Here is a 25,045-nt window from a genome sequence, read left to right as displayed (position 1 = left end):
GAATAAGTGTCATGCAATAAGAATAAAGTGTCAGTGTTAAACAAAATAAATAAATAGATCATCACACAAAATCACACACTATTTACATCTATGTACAAAGTTCAATGACACAGTTCCTGCTGTGGTCAGACAGTAAGCACATTTAATCTTTATGCATTGTATGTAGCAGGTCCGAATGTGTATAGCACCCTGGACATGTATACTTCCCGTTATTTTATTAAATCCATGATACTTCCATAGCTCTGGGACGTGCATGGTGAATGTTATGGCGCATGAACGCCAGGGGCGCTGTGGTGCGAGCGGTGCTTCAGTACGCGGAGAACAGAGGCGCAAAGGAACATAAGTTCCTCAAGTGGAAATGTTGTCCAAACTTTTGCTAACTCTGTGTGTGTGCGCACTCCTGCACAGCCCAACTGCTGATGGACAGAAGAAAAAAGAGGTGATGCATCGCACGCATTTTTAATCTGCTTTCAGAAGACAGCGCTGGTTTCACGGTGCTTAGTCTCAGGATTTGAAATAGTTCTCAACTTCCTCTGTTTTAGCTCCTCTTTGCTGCTAACGTAGCTTTCTAGCGTTGCCTACATTTGGACTTTGTAAATATGTTTTCAGACTTTCACACTATGCTTTTTAAAATATTATTATTTTTATTAATGCATTCATTTGTTTATTTAAATTGCATATCCAAAATTCCTAATGAGTCTTTAGGAAAAAAAAAAGCAGAACGTGCTTCATCATTTTCACACAATCAATCTGGTTATTATGTCTGCCTGCATCACGTGTGGTTATGCTTTCCCTGTACTTGTACGTGTGCTTGTACCTTGTGGGAGAGCTGCTAGAATGAATGGATGGATGGATGGATACATGTATGTATGTAAGTATGTATGTGAGTGAGTGAGTGAGGGATGGAGGGATGGATGGATGGTCGGTCTCATCTCGCCTCGAGTGCATACAGTGCTGATGACTTGCATATTACTAGTTTGAGTTGAGTCTAACTTCAGCTCTCCTCCAGGCATTGATGTCAGAGAAGGTGGCACAGCTCATGGAGTGGACCTCCAAGCGCTCAGTCATCAAGATGAATGGGGACAAGTTTCGGCGCTTTGTCAAAGCTCCTCCTCGGAATTACTCTGTGGTGATCATGTTCACGGCCCTGCAGCCTCAGAGGCAGTGTGGTGTATGCAGGTGAAAAAGAACCACTGGACAGACATTGTTATTTTCCTGTCAGGATCTTCCTTAACATTCTGTGTAGAAATCATACTGAGTTAGGGCTAGAATTAGGATAAAGTGGAGTGGGTGGATCATTGCCATTTAATAACCATTACTTCATTATAAGTTATGTATGCAATTTCCATTCTCAAACACAGGAAACATGACTAGTAACTGATTAATAGAACCTCAACGTGTTGGCATAGCAGCCAAGTGTCACATAAAAAAGCAGTTATATTAACAACAACACATAAACATACTTTTATGCTAGAACAGGAATTGCGTCAACCAATGTTTTTACATCATTTATAGTGAAGAAAATCATTTACCCAGTATATTTTCTGATAATCACTTACACACTGTGTGAGCGTTACAACATGGGAGTTTCTATTATCTGGGAGTGGCTAAATAACATGTACACTGGGTTCTGTTACACTGTTGACATGCTGACTCTTGATTGTTTTTGTAGACAAGCTGATGAAGAGTTTCAGGTGCTGGCTAATTCCTGGCGTTATTCCTCAGCCTTCACCAACAAAGTCTTTTTTGCTTCAGTGGATTTTGATGAAGGATCGGATGTCTTCCAAATGGTGACTCTGAACAATAGCAGTTTGCAATACAGAATTATCCAGAACGCACAATGAGCTTCACCTGGCAGGATTGTCAAAAGTATAAAAAATCTGATACTAATTGATACCAAATCTAATATTGAAACTAGATACTAGAGGAAAGCTCAAATATGGTCCTGTTAATGGGACCTTTTTAATATAGATACTTGCTCAACAGTTTTAGCATGCATTTAAGCTTTATCAGAACAAGTATAAGACCTCATGCTAACATAAAGAAAGTACTATTATTTTGTGTTGCACCTTACGTTCTAGTACTGAAAAGCAGATATTTTGTCAAATCTTCATTGTGATATCTTAATGAGTATTGTATTCATTCCTCAGTATTGAATTTGAAATTTTTGTTTCGTGACAACACTTACTGACAGTGGTATGGAGCGCAACAGTGACTGCCCGCTCCGGTTCCGAAAGTAAATTTTCCATTTGCTTTTCCCATAAACTTTTCAAAATGTTCAAATATTAGGAGTTAAAGACATTTTGGAGGCTAGTCAGCTGTGTGCTGCTATTTTAAGTCCAAAAAGCACAGTTAAAACACAAGATTTGGCAAAATGCTTTAATGACTTGGTGGTTTATAAAGTTTTAAAAACAAATTTAAAATAAAATTAAAGCTGCAAGCGGCGATGATGGCCCTCACCCCCCCACGCGACCGCCCGGGGCTAGCCACTGCCCCCACACAGCATTCCCCCAGCCTCCATCCGCCCCCATTCATAACATTTCTGTAGCTAATGGTGGTCCACGACGTTGAACTGGCAACCTCATGCTTAACACAGTTATTGCGTTTCATGCCAGTCGGACAAAGTTGTATCTTTTATGTGTACTGTAGGGGGCGCTATAGAGGTCACTGGCCACGTGCTCAGTACTGTTCTCTATTCAAAGTTTTATTCTGCATCAGCCTAAAGAGCTCAAATTCTCATCACTGATGCAGAATAAAACTTTGAATAGAGAACAGTACTGGCCACGTGCTCAGTACTGTTCTCTATTCAAAGTTTTATTCTGCTTCAGTGATGAGAATTTGAGCTCTTTAGGCTGATCCATGTGTCGGTGAGCAGGAATAAAAAAAACAGTAAATGAAGGTGTTATTCGGCAGGGTCATACAGGCAAACTGCTTGGAATTTGGAGAAAACGTGGATGTTTTATGAAAAACCATGAGACTAGATGTGGCATGTGAAATCTGAGCTCATTTGGACCAAAAACATGGGACTAGATACGTTTTGAAAACATGCGGCAAAAAGTGACAGATTTTTAATCCAATATGGCTGACTTCCTGTCCGCCATAGGGCAGTGCTTCCATTCATTTTTACGCTTGTCTCACTGTGCTCTATCACTGCTCTGATTTTTGTGTGTGTATTCTAAAATTAATTAGCCTCCTCTCCCATAGGGGTGAATTTGTAGGGGGTGCTGTCAAGCCGGTGGGCATGCGACATCATCACGATTATGAAATTTTTCACCAAGCCGGTCGATTCTATAGTGAAGTTTGAGGTAATTTGGATGAAAAACCAAGGACTAGATAAGTTTCATTTGCATGTATGTCAAAGTGGCGTGACAATTTCAATCCAATATGGCCGACTTCCTGTCCATCATAGAGCAGTGCTTCAATTCATTTTTATGCTTGTCTCACTGTGCTCTGCTCTGATTTTTGTGTGTGTATTCGAAAATTAACCACCCTCCTCTCCCATAGGGGTGAAATTGTAGGTGGTGCCGTCGAGCCGGTGGGCGTGGGACATTGTCATGATGCTAATTTTATGAAATTTTTTACCGAGCCGGTCGATCCTATACCCCCATTTGAGACTTTTCGTGCATGTTCAGGGGATGAAAAATACGATTGTTTGGGCATAAAACGAAGAACAATGTTAATATGCAGTGTGGCCCTGGCTCCATATGAGAGGGGTCTGTGGCTTTGCACCGGCAACCACGTGCGTAATACAGGCATGGTTTAATAGACTTTTTTGCCCCTTTTGAGGACCACAATAATCTCCCCAAGTTTTATGCCAATCGGACAAAGTTGTGTCTTTTACATGTACTATATGGAACGCTATAGTGTTCATTTTTATTAGGCTTAATTGTCGATTACATTAATATCCAAATGATGCATTTGTGATTCAAATTTGAGCTGTGTAGACCAATGTATGTGCGTGTCAGACATTTTTCAATTTTTTTGTTTTTGTTTTGGCGCCCCTGGTGGCCAAGCATGAAAAATAACTGATGTCTGTAATATCATTTTTTGGTCCGTGTCATGTAGCAAATGTATTTCCGAAATTTCGTCTGAATCCGATAATGTTGACGTTTCACATCAATGGAAGGGGGAGCTATAGTGTTCATTCTGATTAAAATTAATATTGGATTCCATTCATGACATAATTCCGCATATGTGATGTGAATGTGAGCTCTGTAGACCAATGCCCAGGGTCGTGAGAGGTAATTGAAAAAACAGGAAACGGAGGCATTTTTCGGCAGCAGCGGCGTGTGGGTGAACGGTGTGGAATTTGTTGAAAACGTGGATGTTTTATGAAAACCCATGTGTCTAGTTGTGGCATGTAAAATCTGAGCTCATTTGGACCAACAACCAACATTTTGGAAATACGCAACGAAAAAAGTGGTGAATTTTTGATCCAATATGGCCGACTTCCTGTCCATCATAGGGAAGCACGATGATTGGCTTTTTTGCTTTTCGGCGAGCTGGTCGATCCTATACCCATATGTGGAATTTTTCATGCATGTTTAGGGGGTGAAAAATTTGATCCTTTGAGGAGAAAAATAAGAATAAGAAACCGAGGAAGAACAATGCCCCTCCAAAAAGAAACCGAGGAAGAACAAAACCCCTCGCCATCTCTGCGTCAGTGGTGAGGGCCAATAAGAAGAAGAAACCGAGGAAGAACAATGCCCCTTAACAACAATGCCAATTATAGATCATGTGGTCATTAGTTACCACATAGCTGATTAGGATTAGAGCTATTTTTTTTTAAGTCTATGGGAAAAATGAATGAGAAATTTATTTTCGGAACCAGGTGGGTGGGCAATCTCTGTTGAACTTGTGGTGACTTATGCGTTTTTAGCTGAACATGAATTCGGCCCCAACTTTTCTGCACTTCCCGGCTAAAGGAAGACCACGGCGAGCAGACACGTACGAGCTCCAGGTGCGGGGGTTTGCAGCGGAACAGTTGGCGCGCTGGGTTGCAGACAGGACTGATGTTATGGTGAGTACTCCAACTCCAAAACGATCTTTCGCCCACATCACTTTAGAAGAAACATGATCCTGCAGTAGGATGACCAGCTGTCCCTTTCTATCTGGGACAGATTTAAACATCACATTTTCAAGAACCTCTGATCAATGCGAGTGTTCGTGGTCTTGTTTAGGTGTTTGATTTTAAATAAAAAGTGAGAGTGACTAACTAAAAAACTAGCTTGTATATGCTTTCACGGGTTTTGAGACATTTGTTGCACTAAGTTTGTCTCAAAACGATTTGTAAGCGCAATGGCTGATTTGAACGTGAAGACAGAGGGGACCGGGGAATCCCACAACTGTCACAGAGAAAAAGGACAGGGCTTAGTGTTAATTCTGCAACAGTTATGTGAGTCATGTTAAGCCCCACCCCTTTTTCTCTGCAACAGTCATGTGACTCATGCTAACCCTTTTCTCTGTCAATCACACTAAGCCCTGCCCTTTTTAATCTCACAGTCATGGAGACTGTCCTGCAGATGGTTTGTTCATCTGGCTTCAATATCTTGTCTGAACCATGTCCGGGCCACATCGACATCTAATAAGTCATCATTGTTGTGCTAGGTAGGCAGTAGCTGAAAGGGTTTTGCTGTTGGTAATTGCTTATAGGGCCCTGGCAGTTTCAAACCCTGATCCCCCGTGCGACTGTCAGACGACTTATCAGATGAGCCACATACATATACTTAAAAAAATGAAGGTCACGGAATCTTTTGTAAAAATTCTACATTACGCCAAATTGACTGCTGTGACCTTTAAATCATGTTAGAACATTGGCTGAAATTATACAAATCATTCTAGTGAAGGTGTATAAACTTTAAAAACACAGTGATACTGCATTACCACATGATATCACAAGGTGGAGCATTTCCTGTTTGAGAGAAATCCACAGCCTAAATATTCAAGATTTGTGTGTTAAGCATGTGTGAATGAAACAAAACACTACTCCAGGTATGTTTGTGATGAGGAAACAACATACCGGTAACATAGATCAGAAAGTTGCGTATGTGTTTCAGATCCGTGTGATCCGGCCTCCAAACTATGCAGGGCCGTTGCTCTTAGGTTTGCTCCTGGCTGTGATTGGAGGACTGGCTTATCTGCGCAGACATAACCTGGAGTTCCTCTTCAACAAGAACGTGTGGGCTTTCTCTGCGCTGGTAAATGCACCACACAGTTCCTCCCCTCCACATCCACAGTGCCAGGTTTACCTAAAGCATGTGTACTTAATATGCTGTCAGTTTCCTATGCTAATTCAGCTCTGATGCATACAAAAGGGCAATGTGGCTCTTTTAAAATATGAACAAAATATAAGGGATGCACCGATTCAGCCTCTTCAGTTCAGATACAGATTCCGATACTATCGCTTTAAGTATCTGCTGATACCTGATAACAAGCAATACCATTGCGGAGACTAAGAACAACATTTTTTTTCCTTAAAACAAAAATGCTTTGTGTGAATCAAAATTCATATTTGGAAGCCAATATCAGACACAGCAAATTTTTTGGTGTCACTGCCCGTATCTGATATCAGTATTGTATCGAAAATATTGTGCCTGCAAAATGTAAAACATTAACAGTGTTAACTTTGTGTTAACTAACAAAAAGATTGCATTATGATAAAAAAGAACATGTACCTTGTTATGCTTTTTACACTACACTTCATCTCACTGAGATAAAGTCACCTGAAATGTGACAGCTCACTGAGAGAAGGCCAATGGTTTGCAAAGCTGTCAATAAAGCAAATGGTGGCTAATTTGATTATTAAAAAAAAAAAAAAAGGATTTGAATATAAAACTATTAATTTTTTTTTTCTTCGCTACATAAATCCACAATATATTTGGTACCTTCTATGATAATAAAATGTAGAAAGTAGTAAATATGAAGAAAAAAAACATTGCATGAGATGGTTTGCCCCAACATTTGACTGGTAGTGTAATGACAATGACGCCAAACCTCCAAATAAACTGAATGCAAAGCTTCTCAGCTTCTCCCCTTTGACTGCTGCTGTTTACTATAACTGGACCATGGCATGATAATGCTCACTTTTCTGCCCACAGTGCTTTGTTTTGATCATGACTTCAGGGCAGATGTGGAACCACATCCGGGGACCGCCATATGCTCACAAGAACCCCAGCACCGGGCAGATTGTAAGAAACTCAGCATTGGCATTGTCATCACTCTTTGACAGTACATAAATGTGTTGTTTCATTATGACCCAAATTTAACTTGTACAGAAGAATATGCTGATCATGATTCATTTTTCCAAAAGACACTGTAGATTAGTTGATTTTGGGGGGCAGAAAAAGCACCTTTTCATTGAGAACGGAATATATTAGAAATGTAATTACATTTCATTCATCTCATTCACAACAAATTTGCCTAGTTAGAAATATATTAAAATATGTGCTGTGTGTGTTTGTGCATTTTGTGCAAAATTGATTTTTAATATTTTTTTTTTACCATGATATATCTTTATTTCCTCATAAAAATATACTTGAGGGCTTCCAGGTCACCACCAGAGATGGCAGCGTGAAAAATCAGCAGCGATGAATTGATTTAAAATTTTTTTTTAAAAAACCCTAAGCAAATTTACACAAGAAAAACTTCGAAGAAGAAGACGCTAACTCTGTTAGCCAAGATGAGGGTGGCGGTGAGGCCGGTGGTGAGGATAAACTGTCATTAATCCTGAAGGAAATTAGAGAGATGCGAGAGGAGAATAAAAAACAATTTGACAACTTAAAACAAGCTATTGCACAAACAAATTTGAGATTCGACGAAGTGGAGCAAAGGTTTCTAACTATTGATGATCGTGTGCAGGGGGCGGAGGACATCATTGCTGAATTAGTGAAGCAGCAAGTGCAACTTCAACTAAAAGTATCTGACTAAGAGGGATGCTCCCATGGGAAGAACATAAGAATTTACGGTGTCCCGGAGGAGACTGAGGGGTCCACAGCTCTATCAGTTATCCCGTTTGTGGAGCAGTTGCTGCGTGAAAACCTGGATCTCCCAACTACTAAAGATCTGCTGATCGAGAGAGCGCATCGAGCCTCAGCACCGCGACCCCCAGTGGACAGCCAGCCCAGATCTATAATCATCAAATTCCAAAGTTACCGGATCAAAGACGAAGTGCTCAGAGCGGCCTGGCAAAGGAAAGGCTTCACATGGAAGGGGAGCAAAATCAACCTGGATCACGACTACGCGCCAGATGTTTTGGACATCACCGGACACTTCCTGTGACTTCTAGTGTTAACAGCCCACAGTTACTTTCAGAGAAAAGTGTGAAGAACTGCTACTTTCAACTTAAACCTGAGTGATACGATGTCTTTTCCAAAACTTTGTAAAGACAAGAATTTCAAGCCAACTCAACAAGTGATAAAAGGCAATGTTAATATAGTTTATGGTGGCCAGCAGCCCTGTGCCACCAGCTACTAGACTAACAGAGCCCAAAGGTGTTAGAACACGTGGTTAGTGTAGTGCAAACATGCAAAAGGGTCTCAAAATAGATCTTACATGGTTACATCGTCCCAAAATACAGCTTACAGATTTTTACCACTGTCACAGAAAAAATTGATTTTTGTCACAAAACAAGAGCAATGAAGTTGGCAAAAGAGAGCTGGCAGACATGCAATCTGTGCCATACGTCAAGGTCAGAGATACGCTGTTTTTAGGAAATGGATACGAGCAAGTTTGGATTCCTCTGTAGTTCACATCTTTGATAGCACCCAGCCATACTGTTTCTGAGATTACACAACTCCTGCCAAAAGTTTTGTCAACACATCGAGGAGTTTAACAGCTGATTGTGCATGTGATCGCAGTAGACACCAGAATGGAACAGACTGAACTCTTGAAAAAGGATTTTATTGAATTATTTGAGGAGCTTGATAAAGTGGAGATTAAGACATTCATTAGTAGACCTCTTCCAAGCATATACCGAAGGAAGATGAACAAATTTACCCGGCTGCTTCAGCTGAACAAATGGCTATTCAATGCATGTGTAACAAGAGGATTGCACTACATTGAGAACTTTGATCTATTCTGGAAATGAGACGACCTGTTCAAGGGAAATGGTCCGCACCTGAGCAGAGGTGGAGTGAGAGTGATAACCTCCTCCACCTTTTAGGCACTGGACTGAACGGGGTCCTGGGACAGTGAGAGAAAAGAGGAATGAGACAAGCATTCCTGCTGTGCCAGCCAGAGACCGAGCCAATGTGTCAGCACCACCAGCAGCACCACAACTACAACCACCACCTCCCCCAGAGAAGGAGTCACCACTAGCACCACAACCATCTCCCACAGCGAGGGATTCAGAAGCACTACCACCTTCCCAAGTGAAGGATCCCTCTCCAGCGTCACTCCCCCCACGGCCTTCGTCACAGGCCTTGAACCTTTCAGAGGTTTCAGTCCCAGCAGCACCCACATCACCTCCCCTGCCCACAGACCAGCCCTGGGTTCCCTTTGCTACCTCTACTCCCTCTAGGGACTCCTCACTCTCCTTTTCCTCCCCACCTTCACCCATGGCCCTTCCCATCCATCTAGAAAGCCTCATCAGATCAGGAATTAAGATGGCTCCCCCCACACCTAATATAGTGCTATCGAGAGTTCTGGCATGAACTATGCTGAACTCTTCCCCGTACCCACCTATCCCCCCTCGTCTCTCACCCAAACTCCCCTGTGCTTCACTTCCTCGGCACTCACCTGGTACCTCACCCAAACTCCCCCCAGCTCGCCCTTCCCTACCTTCCCCCAGAGCTGTTATCACCAAGAGCTAGGACACACAGGGCCTGTGCTGTCTCAGGACACACAGTCATGATAAAGATAATATCATGCTGAGGCCCTGTGATGGAGCTGTATCTACAGTTACATCACGTAGACTGATTAACAGAACGACAGTTACACTGTCCAATCAGACATTTAGTTCACATCCCCTGCAAGACGATAACATCCAGTCCTACTGAAAGTAATCTGAAGTCATAGTCTTTGGCCTACAGAAGCATAGTGAAAGTGTCAGCAGTCACCTCCAGTCTCTCTCTTTAAAACCTTCGAATCAGTCTAGAAATCTAGGGGTAATAATGGACTCAGACACGTCAAATCAGTAACATCTGCAACTTTTTACCATCTAAAAAACATTACAAAAATCAAAGGTAAACTGTCAAAGCCAGACTTAGGGAGACTTATCCATGCATTTGTGTCCAGCAGGTTAGACTACTGTAACATCCTGCTCACTGGCCTCTCCAAACAAGCCTTAACACAGCTGCAGTACATCCAGAACGCTGCTACTCGGGTCCTGACTAGAACCAAGAGGTACGAGCACAAAAGTCCTGTGCTCAGGTCTCTGCACTGGCTCCTGTAGCTCAAAGAATAGACTTGATAGCAGCTCTGCTTGTGTATAAGTCTCTCCATGGCTTTGCACCAAAGTCTTTAGGGACCTACTTCCTGCTGGTGCCCAGAGTCAGAAGTAAACATGGGGAATCAGTGTTTCAGTTTTATGCAGCTAAAACCTGAAACTGTTCCTGAAGATGTGAGACAGGCCTCTACTTTAACAATGTTTAAATCCAGGCTCAAAAGAGTTCTGGCTGTGCATATGACTGAAAGGTTTTTATTCTGCATTCTATTCTTTTAATGGTGGTTTTATGATGATTATTTGTAATCATTTATGTTTTGATTTGTGATTTTAATGTCTTTCTTATTCTGTAAAGCACTTTGACTTACTTTGTGTACAAATTGTGCTATACAAATAAACTTGCCTTGCCTTTAGGGTTAGATGTTAGACTCTATGCAATGCTCAGCCCACAAACCTATTCTCTCACACAACAATTCTCCATAAATATACAAATGTGTGATACAAAACTGTGCACAGCAATTTCACAAACATGATGAGATGTGCAGTAGTTTAATTATTGGGATGCACGCTAATTATGTTGTGATAGCTCTTTGAAGAGGGAGTGCTTTGCGCGGAGAGCCAAGGAAGGGGAGTCTTAGAGAGTAAAAAATTAAAGTGAAAGTTATTAAACAAGTTAATACATTGTTTTCTGCGAATATAGGATTTTGACTGTGGCTAAGGTTGTTAAGACCATAGACTACAATCTATGGTAAAGACGGATACAGAAACAAAGATGCTTGCATGTTTGCTAACCTGACTTGTTTCTCCACAGAGTTACATCCACGGCAGCAGCCAAGCCCAGTTTGTGGCTGAAACACACATCGTGCTCCTGTTCAGTATCCTTCATTGTCCATCTGGTTTACAAATGAGGCCCCGGTGCTCATTTTGACTTAGGTTCTGATCATCCATGTCCAGTTTGTTAGCAAATTTGTTTTAAGTTATATTAAAGCAGGCATATTATGCAAAATTGACTTTTCAGAGCTTTTGCCTTATCGTTGTTTCGCCAAACCATTTACTCAGCCGAAATTGTATTTGGAATGATTTGTGCCTGTTAGAGCCATCTTTAATCGCTTATTTTCAAGACGCCATTGCCGTTCATTTCTTGTTTTCACCGCCAGCGGTATACCCCCACTGCTCTGTACTTACTTTGTTCTCCAATTTATTTTTCTTAATCAGTGATACATGTAGTATTGGGCAGCATCATGTAGTCATTTTGGTACAAATAAATAAAAATCTGCTGTTTGCTAGCGTGATCTGCAGCTATCCATTGATGGTGCCGACAGCCACACAAGGCTTTTTGTTGTGATGACGAGTATGGCGACGTCAGCTCTGATTAGCCACCACAGTTTTTTAACTGAGAAATCAGTGGACTTGTTTCTATTAAGATGTTTTAGATCAATCTTGCAATTTAAAATGTCTAAATTCTAACAGTGATCCATGGGTGTCATAGATTATATAGCAGACACAAGCACTATGTCTTCTTTAGTTCACGCACATGTATTCATTTTGGATAGAAAATACTTTGTTGATTTACCTTTTTTTAAATCATGTGCTCTTCGATTTTTATTATAGAAGTTTTACATAAAATGTAAAACTTGGTTTTAACATGTTATATGTAAGAGTGAACTGAATATCTTTTTGCTCCTTAACCTGCCCTGCTAGACGCGGCTGTGACTCTGGGGATGGTGTTGCTTTGTGAAGCCGCCACATCACCTTTGGACATCGGCAAAAGGAAAAGTATGTCTCTCCCTTCACACTAGTGCTGACCTATGTGTGTGCTCATGATGAAGAATGCACTTTTGTTGCATTTGCCATAAAGTGAGCTAAAATATGATACAAAGGTTGTCAAAATAAAGTTTAGTACAACTATTTGTTCTAAACTCAATTTTCCTCAAAAAAATACTAGAGGAGGCATTGTACAAAATCAATGTTTTGGAGCATTCTACCATAGCTAGAAAACACGGGGAACTGAATGGGAGACAAAATGTCTTACAAAAAGTGTTTCAGATGACCAGTGTTGAATTCGTCTCTACATTGACCCACTCCTGGATGAATGAGGGATTACACCATCTAGGTTTTTACAACAGGTTGTTACAACATCGATCCCTCATCAAAAACTTGCCTGAAGACCTTTTAGATGTCACCCATGCATGTTTTGAAATAATCTAGTGATCCCTCCTGGACCCTCCTGAGCTTGCAGTGGGGCAAAAAAGTCATTTAGTCAGCCATCAATTGTGCAAGTTCTCCCACACACCGAATTTTGTGGCTCTATGGCAAAGTTGACATCGGAATGTCTCCCATTGACGCAATGTATTTTGACTATTGCAGGGGGCGCTGTCGCTCCATTATTTTGATGCCCAATTATGCAACACATAACAAAATACATTTTTCTGCAGACCTGAATTTTGGGCAAAATTTGGTGAGTTTTTGAATATGTTCAGGGGTAAAATTCCTGCTAAAAGAGCAGAAGAAGAAAAAAATAATAATAAAATTAAAACAGCAAGCAGTGATAAAGGCCCTCGCCACCCCTTGCAACCGCGGGGTACATGCCACCATGGAGTTCTCACAAAGTCCAGTACTATGAACCCCATGTATTTCAATAACACATTTATTATGGAACATGGTTGCATATAGAGGTATGTTCTCAATGGGTTTTTTGTTCAGTATGTCAAGAAAGAGATATGTGCCAAATTTCAATTGTCTGAGAAATTTTGTTAAAAAAAAAAAAAAAAAAGTTGGGGTTGTTAGGGAGCGCTACCGAGTCATTTTTCAATATTTTTAAGTACAAATTTCAAAAAACTACATTTTTCGCCAATCTAGAATTTTGGGTCCAATAAAATTGACTTTTCGTTAATGTTCAGGGGGTCAAAAATGGCTTCAATCCGGAAAGAATAATTACCACCCTCACATTCAGGACATCTCCCCGCACTTCAAGTTTGGCCAAATCCCACTAAACCCATGTGTGATTAAAGATTATCAATTACATTTTGATTATGACTTTGGGTGTGGTCAGGGTGAATTTTCAACAAAATCGCAAATTTTAGAATATTTCAAATAAATATTTCTCTTTCACACATTTTTTGTTGGGAAAACGCTAATACAGTGTTTATGTTCATTTGTGAGCTGAACGCAATGATATGCAAATCGTGGCACTCTCTCACAAAATGGCTCTCTAGCGCCCTCTTCAAATTTCCTTTTCAAAAGTTCATAGAAGACAATCGACTTATCTTGAGCTTCAAAGTTCACAGGGGCCTTATTTGTGATGGGGCACAATGTGAGAAAGTCACATGACTGTAGCTGTTATGGTTTAGGAGAAAAATAATGGGTAGAAAAAAAATGTCCATAATTAGGCCCGAGTCTGGGACAATGTCCCGGCGAGGGACTCATTAAAACTGCGTCCGGAGCATGGAAAATGGCAAAAACCAAGTAGTAAACACGCCCCAACATGCCAGTGAGTGGTGTCAAAAATTAGAACTCGACGAGCTCTAATTGTCACAAAAGACCCCAAGAAAAAATAACAAAAGACGACTCAGTAGCGCCACCTAAAACTTCATGGGGCTAATGGAAGCCCGACTCGGAAAAAAAGTCAACGTAAAAATCTGAAACTCACATAAAAAAAATAGAGCATGTCAGGACATGACAAAAATGATAATATGGCCCCGCCCTAAAATGTACAGGAAGTCGGCCATATTGGATCAAACCTGTGAATGCACACCCTCTCAATCAGGACATCTCCTCACAGTTTTCACCACAAACACTTCAAATTTGGCCAAATCCCACTAAGCTCATGTGTGATTAAAGATTATCAATTACATTTTGAATATGACTTTGGGTGTGGTCAGGGTGAATTTTCAACAAAATCGCAATATTGTTAAAATATTGTTCTTTCACATATTTTTTGTTGGGAAAACGCTAATACAGCGTTTATGCACATTTGTGAGGTGAACACAATGATATGCAAATCATGGCACTATTTCAAAAATTCGTAGAAGACAATCTATTTGTCATGGACTTATGAAAAAATTCACAGGGGCCTTATTTGTGATGGGGTACAATTTGAGAAAGTCACACGACTGTAGCTGTTATGGGTTAGGAAAAAAATAATGGGTGGAAAATGCGTTTCCATTATTATTAGGCCCGAGCCTGGGAGAACGTCCCGGCGAGGGACTCATTAAAACCACGTTCGGAGCATGGAAAATGGCAAAAATCAAGTAGTAAACACGCCCCGACATGGGAGTGAGTGGTGTCAAAAATTAGAACTCGATGAGCTCTAATTGTCACAAAAGATCCCGAGAAAAAATATTGAAAGACAACTCAGTAGCGCCACCTCAAACTTTGATTTTCATGGGGCCAATGGGAGCCCGACGCTGAAAAAAGTTAACGTAAAAATCTGAAACTCACATCAAAAAATAGAGCATGTCAGGACATGACAAAAATGATAATATGGCCCCGCCCTAAAATGTACAGGAAGTCTGCCATATTGGATCAAACCAGGGATTGACAAAAGTGCACCCCCTCGCATTCAGGACATTTCCTCGCACAGTTTTCATCACAAACACTTCAAATTTGGCCAAATCCCACTAAACCCATGTGTGATTAATTATTATCAATTACATTTTGATTATGACTTTGGATGTGGTCATGGTGAATTTTCAACAAATTCACAATTTTTTAATATTTCAATAAAATATTTCTTTCACACTTTTTCTGTTGGGAAAATGCTAATACAGCATTTATTTACATTTGTGAGCTGAATGCAGTGATATGCAAATCATATCTCACAAAATGGCTCTCTAGCGCCCTCTTCAAATTTAATTTTCAAATAATTGTAGAAGACAATCGATTTGTCATGGACCTGTGAAAAAATTCACAGGGGCCTTATTTGTGATGGGGCACAATGTGAGAAAGTCACATGACTGTAGCTGTTATGGTTTAGGAGAAAAATAATGGGTGGAAAAAAAAATTCCATTATTACAACCGCGTCCGGAGCATGGAAAATGGCAAAAATCAAGTAGTAAACACGCCCTGACATGCCAGAGAGTGGTGTCAAAAATTAGAACTCGATGAGCCCTAATTGTCACAAAAGACCCCGAAGAAAAAATAACGAAAGACGACTCGGTAGTGCCACCTCAAAATTTGACAATTTTGACAAGGACACATTTTTTGTTTGGAAAAAGCTAATACAGCGTTTATGCAGATGTGGGAGCTGAACACAATGATATGCAAATCAATGTGCTGTCCCAAGAATGGCTCTCTATCGCCCTCTTCAATTTTCATTTTCAAAAATTCATAGAATACAATCCATTTGTTGTGGACTTTTGGCTCTTATGGTTTAGAAGAAAAATAATGGATGGAAAAACTTTTTCTCTTATTATTATTATTATGCGTGCTGGATTAAAGCCATTTTTCACCTTCACATGCTGATCAAAAAAGCCAATGAGAACATACCTCTATTTGCAACTATGTTACCGTGGCAACAATAAATGTGTCTTTGAAATGAATGGGGTTCAGAGTACTGGTTTTTGTTGTAGACTAAATAGATGCTCTACACTAATCAAGCTATGGCCTAAAATTCAAGATTGGTGAAAAATTTTGTATTTCCATGTGCAAAAAATTAATGTTTCAAAATGACTCAATAGCGCCACCTCAAAAATCAAAATACATTACGACAATGAGAGAGCTTTTTTATCGTAGACAAATGAAATTTGGTACAAACATAGAACATGTCAAGACAAGTAAAAAATGATGATATGACCCCACCGTAAACCCTACAGGAAGTCGGCCATTGTAGGCGGAACCTAATTTTTTCAAAATTTTAACTCTCACATTTGAAATTTTTGCGCCTGGGATTTTTATTCAAGAAATTTGCAAATCGGCCCAAATGAACTAGACCCATGTGGGATTATAGGCTACTCTCCTGAATTTTTTTAAATTATAAAATGTGGGTGTGGCCAGCCTGCAAAGAAAAAAGATGTTTTTTGAAGTTTTAAATGGCCCGTAACTCAAACATGCAGTGTCCTATTTTCAATTCAGTTCAATTCATTTTATTTTTGTAACACCCAAAATCACAACAACAGTTGTCTCGAAGGGCGTTCATGTTTTGGTTGATGGGGGAAACCGGAGTACCCGGAGGAACCCTATCCAGACACGGGGAGAAACATGCAAAACTCCACACAGAAAGGCCTGGGCAACCCGGGAATCGAACCAAACCTTCTTGCTGTGAGGCATGAGTGTTGCCACTCAGCCACTGTGCTGCCTACACACAAAAACAAACAGGAAAATTAAACAACAGGAAAAATTAGACAAAACAAGAAAAATCGGCCAGGCGAGGAGGAGGGAGGGGGGGCGGAGGAGGGCCAGACGAGGAGGGAGGGGGGGCGGAGGAGGGCCAGACGAGGAGGGAGGGGGGGCGGAGGAGGGCCAGACGAGGAGGAGGAGAGCCAGGCGAGGAGGAGAGGGAGGTGGGTGGAGGAGGGCCAGGCGGGGAGGAGGAGAGGGTCCAGCTGTCATCGGGGCATCTGAAAGAGTTGCACTCCACAGGGGGAGTGGGACAGGAATAGCATTGCTGATGAGAAAATAGGAGGAAGCAGAGGATAGTGCTCAGGTTGCCATTCTTCCCCCAGCTTGTTATCTCCTACTGCAGCCTATCTTATCTCGGGTTTTAATGTCACTCCCAGCCAATCTGGTCATAGTTAGTTTGGAGTGACATTAAACTAAGTAACCTGGTCATAAGCTATACCGAAGAGGAAGGTTTTAAGCCTGGTCTTAAATACAGAGACTGTGGGCGCCTTTTTAACATCAGCAGGGAGTTGATTCCATAGCACAGGAGCTTGGTAACTGAATGCTCTCCCTCCCACTGTACTTTTGGACACTCTAGGAACCACTAATAGTCCTGCATTCTGAGAGCGGAGTGCTTTGTTTGGCTGGTACGGGACAATAGCATCTTGCAGATAGGATGGGGCCATACCGTTTAGGGTTTTGTATGTCAGGAGGAGGACTTTGAATTTGATTCTAAGCTCGACAGGAAGCCAGTGCAGACATTTTAGTACAGGACTGATGTGGTCTCTTCTTTTAGTTCCTGTTAGGACTCTGGCAGCTGCATTTTGGACCAACTGGAGGCTCCTTATAGTACTTTTGGGGCAGGCGGCGAGCAGAGAATTACAGTAATCAAGTCTGGAAGTAACAAATGCATGGATGAGTTTTTCAGCATCGTTTTTAGGTAAAATATTTCTAATTTTAGTTATATTTCGCAGGTGAAAGTTTGCGGTTTTACAAGCTAGGTTTATATGGGCTGTGAATGAGAGATTTTGATCAAATAGGAGTCAAAGATCTTTTACAGTAGGGCTAGAAGCTATACTCACATTGTCGAGTGAGATTATCTGGTCCGACAGAGAATCTCTTTGACCTTTGGGATCAACGACAATGATCTCTGTTTTTTCAGGATTTAAGAGAAGGTAATTCAAGGTCATCCAGGTTTTGATGTTCTTCGCACAGGCACTGAGTTTATCTATTTGATCAGTCTGATTTGGTTTCATTGATAAGTACAGCTGTCATCAGTATAGCAGTGAAAATTAATGCCATGATTTCTAATAATGTTACCTAATGGCAACATATACAGAGTAAATAGGATTGGACCAAGCACAGATCCTTGTGGAACGCCACAGGCTACTTTAGAACAGGGAGAGGTGCACTGGTTTATACTAACAAACTGGTACCTATCTGTACTATCTAGACTCATTAGCAGTGTGGGAGTTTGTCAGCCTGGCTACAGTGCTGAACAGAAATCTGGGGTTATTTTTGTTTGCTTCTATTAGATTTGAATAGTATCTAGTTCGGGCTTTCCGCAGAGCGGCCTTATAAGTGAGCAGGCAGAGCTTCCATGCCTTCAGAGACTGCTCAGAGTGCAAGGGGCGCCAAAGCTTCTCTGTGTGTCTTACATGTTGTTTGAGTGTCCTGAGCTGTAACCTATACCATGGAGCCGGAGGTCTTGGTTTAATGCTTTTCTGTTTTAGCGGAGCTACATCATCGAGAGCAGATTTTAAGGTGAACATTGTTCTGTCAACCAAATTCATCAGTGACAATTGGATTAAAATTATTCTCATTGTCACATGACATATCTTTTAGTAATGGCTCAATAATTTCTTTAAGCTCTGTAACCGATTTATCTGATAATGTTCTTTTCATTATAGTTTTTTTCTGCGGGGCTGGATAGTCTTTTAGTATGAATTGAAAGGTAATTAAGAAATGGTCAGAGAGTATAGGGTTTTGAGGAAGGACAATTAGATCATTAATCTCAATACCGTAGGTTAGAACGAGATCTAGAGTGTGATTGTGACAGTGAGTCGGTTTATTCACACTCTGGGTGAAACCGATCCCATCCAGGAGCGCGCCAAAAGCATTACTGAGGCAATCACTGCCGTTATCAACATGTATGTTGAAATCTCCAATTATAACACCAATTAGTTCATTTATTAAAAGGGATTTGGAGGAAAGAGACCTGATGTTTAGCAGTCCACATTTTACACACTTATCATTTTGTTTATTTGTGGCACATTTATTTATTATTAAGTTATGAGATCTGACAGCTTCCTTGTCAGAGTTTAGGGGTGTTTTATGTGTGCTTTTTGTATGTGGGGCACACACAGTCTCTGTCTGTTTGGAGCTGTTCTCGCAGACTGAGCTTTGCTTCACTGGTCTAAACTGCTCCCTAACGTCACTATATCTGTGCTTCCCTGAGCTATTCTGCGTGCTAGTCTTACCTGGTCAATCTAGACTAGCAATCATATTCTGAGCTAACAGGGCGGAGCCTGCCTGCGTGGGATGGATGCCGTCTCTACGTATAGGCCTGGGCTTTCCCTCAAATGCCCTCCAATTATCTATGAAGACGACACCATTCTGTGGGCACCAATTGGTCAACCACTGGTTGACTGCTGAAAAGCGGCTGTATATTTCACAATTGTTGTAGTTTGGGAGGGGGCCAGAGATGTACACGGACTCCGACATCAACTTAGCCAATTCACAGACTGCCGCTATCTGTAACTTAACCACCTCTGACTGACCGCGTGGAGTATCGTTACCCCCCGCGTGTATAACGATCCGGCGGTACCTATTCTTACTTTATTTTCTGGCATTAATATACGTTTTGTTCAAAATCTTGATCTGAGTGCATAGATATGCAATTTACATATGTAGAACTTTACATTGCTCTACAGCGCCCCCTTGAACTTTTTAATGTTACTCAAACGTCCAACATTACAGACATCAGAGGAGTTGATTAAAATGCCACGTGAGCAAAAATGCAGAAATTTCATTTTGGAATTTTCAATCAAAGATGGCCGACTTCTGGTTTGTCAAGGGGCGTGGCTATAATAATTTTTGAGAAAGAAGAAGCAAGCAACAGACCACACAAGACAACCACAGGTTCAGCTTCAGAACATTCCAATCCTATATTTGAATGTAGACATTAAAAAATAATAAAAAGGGCTAATACAGAGCCTTTTTATATTATGATGACTTTTATTTGGACATTTTCAAATAGATGCATAGAAAAATCCAAATCAAACCAGCACAACACTGGGTGAATACTAGAGCATATTTAAACTTAAAAGATAAAATAAAGAGGTTTTTGTTGTGAAAAATGAAATAACATTAATCGCAGTTCAAGCATGCGATTAATCGCAGTTTAAAAATTTTAATCGCTGCCCAGCTATAATTTTAATACATTGTTATTGGCGAATATAGCATTTTAAGTAACATGGTGATCTTAATATGTTATGTGTTAGTTACCCCGTATTCATGCAATACTCCTTATTTAACTGACTAGTTTTGTAACACAATTTTAATTATTTAAAACTGTAATCTTTTTTGCCTTCCTCATGTGATGGTGTTGTGATGACATGTCTACCATATAAAAACAAAACAATTTTTTTTGGCTACTTTCAAGGCCACTGTCTAAACTAAGAACTACTTTGAGTAACTATCAAAACTAAGAGGAAAAACTCATACATTTGTAATTGTGACAGCAGTAGGAAGTGGTAAAGGAGATCCAAATTCACTACATTAATTTACCATGTTCAAACAATTCAAAGCATGGCTATGTGAACATGGCCTTCTCCCCAGACGGTTGTGGCACCTGATGGCATATGACACTCCACTAACTGCTGTGGAAGGGGCAAAACAGAAGCTCATCTCTGACCTCAGAAAGTGGCTTGGTATTCCATCTAGTTTTACATCAGTTGGGTTCCACATTAGATCAGGGAAACTGTAACTACTCCTCTCATCCCTGGTTAAGGAGTTTCAAGTTGCCAAATATACTCTTACTCAAGCAAAAGTAAAAAAAAAAGTATTTGGGAAACACACTACTCAAGTAAGAGTAACTTAAAGAATAATTGTCCAGATGTAACATCTGATTTATTATTAAGTTAATCCAATTGGAAGGAACAAAACATTAAATAGAACACAAATAATCTATTTTCAATATTCAAATCATATCTAAAGGAGTGGTGCAAGAAAAATGTTTAAATCATTTCATATTGTCAACATAAAGCTTTTGTCACTTGTAGAGTTACTCACAGAGGGAAAAATAACCAAAACGTTTATTGAAGTACTGTACTGAGTATTGTTACTTGAATAAAAAAATTTACTCAAAAAGTAGTAAAAGTATGCTGCTAGAAAAGTATTTTGGAAATTAGAATTCCTGTAAAAGTTACTCAAGTATATAGAACTGACTAAATGTAACTGAATACTACCCACCTCTATGATAAAGGGTCAACACACTGAATGATTTTTGGTAACCATCTGATGAAACAACCTCTTGAAGTGAAATTCTAAGTTTGAAATGTTTGAATTATGACAACACTGCATGATGCTAAGCAGAAAAGATGAGTTTGTGACTGTGGTTTTGTACTTTGTGTGCAGTCATGTGTGTGGCAGGTATCGGGCTGGTGGTGTTGTTTTTCAGCTGGCTCCTGTCTATATTTCGAGCCAAGTACCATGGTTATCCATACAGGTCTGTGTCCAAGCCATCACAACATTTTATAAGCTGATAAAATGAATACTGTTAAAATACATTTTTGTTGTTATATGGTGAGTTCTAGGGTCTAGTCACTAGTAGAAATGATCAGGTTAAACATTTTATCTTCCAAATGATGTTTCTTGTGAAAATACCACATTATTAATTTGAGGGGTTCAGCTTCCTGTTTGTAGACCATACACAAGATAGATGGCATACATGGGTTTCTGCCAGATGAAAAATATTCTGACAGTATGACTTCATCAAATTCTAGAATCTTGAATTAATTAATGGTGTGCTATGGCTGCTGTTCTCAAACCTGCGTCACGCCAGATGACGCAGATTTGAGCACTCTGAATAGAGTTCTACGCATTCTCAATATGACAAGCGATTGTGAAACACAGAATGTCATAGCAATTATTTGAATCTGATTGGTTAGAGTGTCACACCAGCAGAACAAGCCAAAAAAATCTAATTTTTGTCCAGTTGAGAGAAAAGCACACGTATTTCCTATCCTCAAATGCACAAAGCACTTCCTTCTAAACGTCCAATACTGCCCATATTGACGCTAAAATGGGCTGAAGTATGTCTGCATTGCCCTGTTTGTTTGGGCTCGCTTGAGTGTTTCGGATTTGGCTTCTGCACAAATCTCAATGCTGTTTTGAATGGTCCATCCACTTGATCATCCATACAGTGGGAGCATGCCAAGATGGATTCTTGTGAATTTGTGAACTCCCAGATATTGTTACAATCCTTCTTGCTGTGCATTTTCACTGTCCTCTGTTACCATAGCAATTAAGCAATTCAAATCTGCAAGGGAAAAGGTCCACAACATCTTTCAAATCAAGAAGGAATCATCTCATACCCATCCTATAATTTGTTCACATCCTATAATTTGATGATTCAGATGGAGCGCAGAGGCCTATCCCTCACTTTCAGAGAAAAATGAACACAGCTGCATGAATCCAACCTATTCATGAGTTTTAGCTTCCTGTTATTATGCAACATTTTGAGGACTTTTTCCCCATTCAAAAGATTTTTTAAAAATTATTAATTGCTATAGCAACAGTCCTAGCTTTTCATTATTCTGAAACCCATGGATTGCTGGTTTTGATGATCTAGAACAGGGGTGGTCATTACATCAATCACGATCTACCAGTCAATCGCGAAGGCATTTTGGGTAGATCACGTCCCGTCATCCAACCAGTCACATGACTAATATACAGGACAACCAGTCAGATTACACCTGACCCTAGGTCACATCATGGGCGCTGCACACGCATAAACAAGCGCGAGTTAGCTTAAAGTTTTATTAGCTCTCGGTGTTTTATTAGCTCTCGGTGTTTTATCTTCAGTTTAAGAAAGGGCATAAACATGAGTGAGGGAGCCAAGCCAAGTAAAAAGACAAAAACTTATCACCTTCATACAGAATGGGAGGAGGAGTTTTTTTCCACAATGTCATTTTCCAAGTGCGTTTGCCTTATCTGTCAGTGTACCATTGCAATACCAAAGAAGGAAAATGTGGAACGACATTTTTAGGACTATTCATAAAAAATATGACACCAACTTCCCAATGAAAAGTGCACTGAGAAAGACAAAGGTGAGAGAATTGAAGTGTCAGTTGTCTGGACAGCAGTCACTTTTCACACAACACAGTTCAAAAGTGAGAGCCGCCACTGAAGCATCATTCCGAGTAAGTCACCTCCTCGTTAAACACAAAAAGTCCTTCCAAGATGGAGAGATGGTAAAAGAGGCCTTTATTCAAGCAGCTGATCCGTTATTCCGAGACTTTAAAAATAAGAGAGAAATAGTATCTTCAATCAAAGCCCTTCAGCTGTCAAGAAGCACAGTTACACATCGCAGTGAAGCCATGGTAGAGGATTTGCCCCGGCAACTGTGGACAGACATCGCAGATTGTATTTCTCACTGCAATTGCACATGAAAGAACAGACACGACGGGAGGACATATTTCAGTCATTCAAAAACTTTATCGAAAAAGCCCAGCTCCCAGTGTACAAACTGGTGTCCATCACCACAGATGGAGCACCTGCAGTGATAGGGCGCATGAATGGATTTATAGCCAAGTGCAGGGACGACGATGTTACCCCTGACTTTTTGAATTACCACTGCACAATCCACCAACAAGCTTTGTGTGCTAAAATGCTAAACATGTAAGAGATCATGGATGTGGCAACGAAAATCGCCTGTTCTATTCGCGCCAGGGCTCTTCAAAGGCGGCTTTTCCGTGCGCATCTGGAGAAGGCTAACAGTGACCACACTGAGCTGTTGCTACATACTGACCTGAGATGGTTTAGTCGAGAGAAATTCCTACAAAGATTTCGAGAGCTCTGTCCGGAGATTAAGGAGTTTTTCCGTGAGGCTGGACATGACGAATGCAAGCAACTAAGTGGCGGTCAGTAGCTGTTAGACCTGGCATTTTTAACTGATCTGACAAACATGCTGAATGACCCTAATCTAAAGCTGCAAGGAAAAGACAAAACCGTAATCAACATGATTAGCTCTGTTATCGCTTTCAAACGAAAAATGCAACTTTACTCCTCAAAGCTGTGACGGCAATGATTTGACAAATTTACAAAAATTGGCATCGGAGTTGGAGGCCCAAGGGAAGGCGCAACTTAACAGTGTGCGCTACGTAGAGCAGATTGACAATTGTTTGTCAGAGTTTTCAAGACTTTTCTTTGCTCGAGCCAGTCGCCACATTCATGTGCTATCCATTTCAGGAAGATGCTGAGGTTGAGTCACTTGCATCAAAAATGAAACACTGTTTCACCTGAACTCTGATAAAGTGGAAAAAGAAATTTTGACATTACAAACATTCAGCTGAAGTCACTGATTCCATTCAGTGCAAGTCATCAGAGCAGTAATCATCATTCAAGTAATTATGAACATGTAAGAAGTTCAGTTGTGTTGTGCAGTTTTATCTCATGACGTTGTGCAAGGTACATCAAAATGCACTGTACATGTAAGAATTCATAACACATACAAATATTTACAAATAAATATATGTTTAACATTTTTGTATTAGGTGGTAGATCTTTCAGACACGATCATTTTAAAAGTAGCTCACACACTGAAAAAGTCTGAGCACCCCTGTTCTAGAATGCGATCATCCTCCCAAATAGGGGAAAAAGCCTTTTCCCCTATTGATGCATGGTATTTTTCTTAAAAAAAATTACTAAAAGGTGAATGAACAAAAGTTGAACCTGATCCCTAGAGCTCACTATATTACAACAAATCTATATTTTTTAACAATACATTTGAGTTTCCCTTAACCTTTATTCACTCTTATTTGACTTGTGTTGTAGCTTTCTGATGGGATAACAGTGCCAACAGCTGATGCCAGTCAGTGCCTTTGACCTCAAGTTCCTGATTGAAGCCATAGCAAATGTATGCAAAACAGAATAATACATGTCCATGAGAGGAACCTCCACAATCCACTCCCACATCATTTATTTTACTCAAGTGCCTTTTCCAAATAGAATTCTAAGACAATAAGATTACATTTTATGTATTTGTATGGTTTTAGGCTGCATACATGTTCTTCTTAAATGTGTTCTTGTGAAAATCTTTTATTAAACACAGTTTTGAAATGT

The 25,045-nt window shown here is 40.3% G+C and overlaps 1 protein-coding gene across 1 annotated transcript; it reads left to right on the top strand.

Moving 5' to 3' along the window:
* The first annotated feature begins 292 nt into the window (after positions 1–292).
* On the top strand, positions 293–25,045 carry LOC117377960 (magnesium transporter protein 1). Its single transcript, XM_033974498.2, has 10 exons — positions 293–439; positions 1,010–1,179; positions 1,673–1,790; positions 4,880–5,020; positions 6,057–6,197; positions 7,098–7,187; positions 11,193–11,256; positions 12,083–12,157; positions 21,338–21,428; positions 24,758–25,045. Exons 1-10 carry the CDS (start codon positions 359–361, stop codon positions 24,771–24,773), a joined length of 987 nt encoding a protein of 328 aa, XP_033830389.1. The 5' UTR covers positions 293–358; the 3' UTR covers positions 24,774–25,045.

This window comes from Periophthalmus magnuspinnatus, chromosome 10 (assembly GCF_009829125.3).
Source record: "Periophthalmus magnuspinnatus isolate fPerMag1 chromosome 10, fPerMag1.2.pri, whole genome shotgun sequence".
Lineage (NCBI taxonomy): Eukaryota > Metazoa > Chordata > Actinopteri > Gobiiformes > Gobiidae > Periophthalmus > Periophthalmus magnuspinnatus.
The sequence above is the reverse complement of the archived record's forward strand: the minus strand, read 5'-3'. Positions and strand labels throughout refer to the sequence as shown.

What these genes read in the sequence shown, in the direction of transcription:
- LOC117377960 (XM_033974498.2), top strand. Translation starts at nt 359, where the DNA reads ATGTTGTCCAAACTTTTGCTAACTCTGTGTGTGTGCGCACTCCTGCAC. An exon ending in ACCCCAGCACCGGGCAGATT is followed by an intron (nt 7,188 to 11,192) that starts GTAAGAAACTCA and finishes GTTTCTCCACAG; the next exon opens with AGTTACATCCACGGCAGCAG. An exon ending in GGACATCGGCAAAAGGAAAA is followed by an intron (nt 12,158 to 21,337) that starts GTATGTCTCTCC and finishes CTTTGTGTGCAG; the next exon opens with TCATGTGTGTGGCAGGTATC.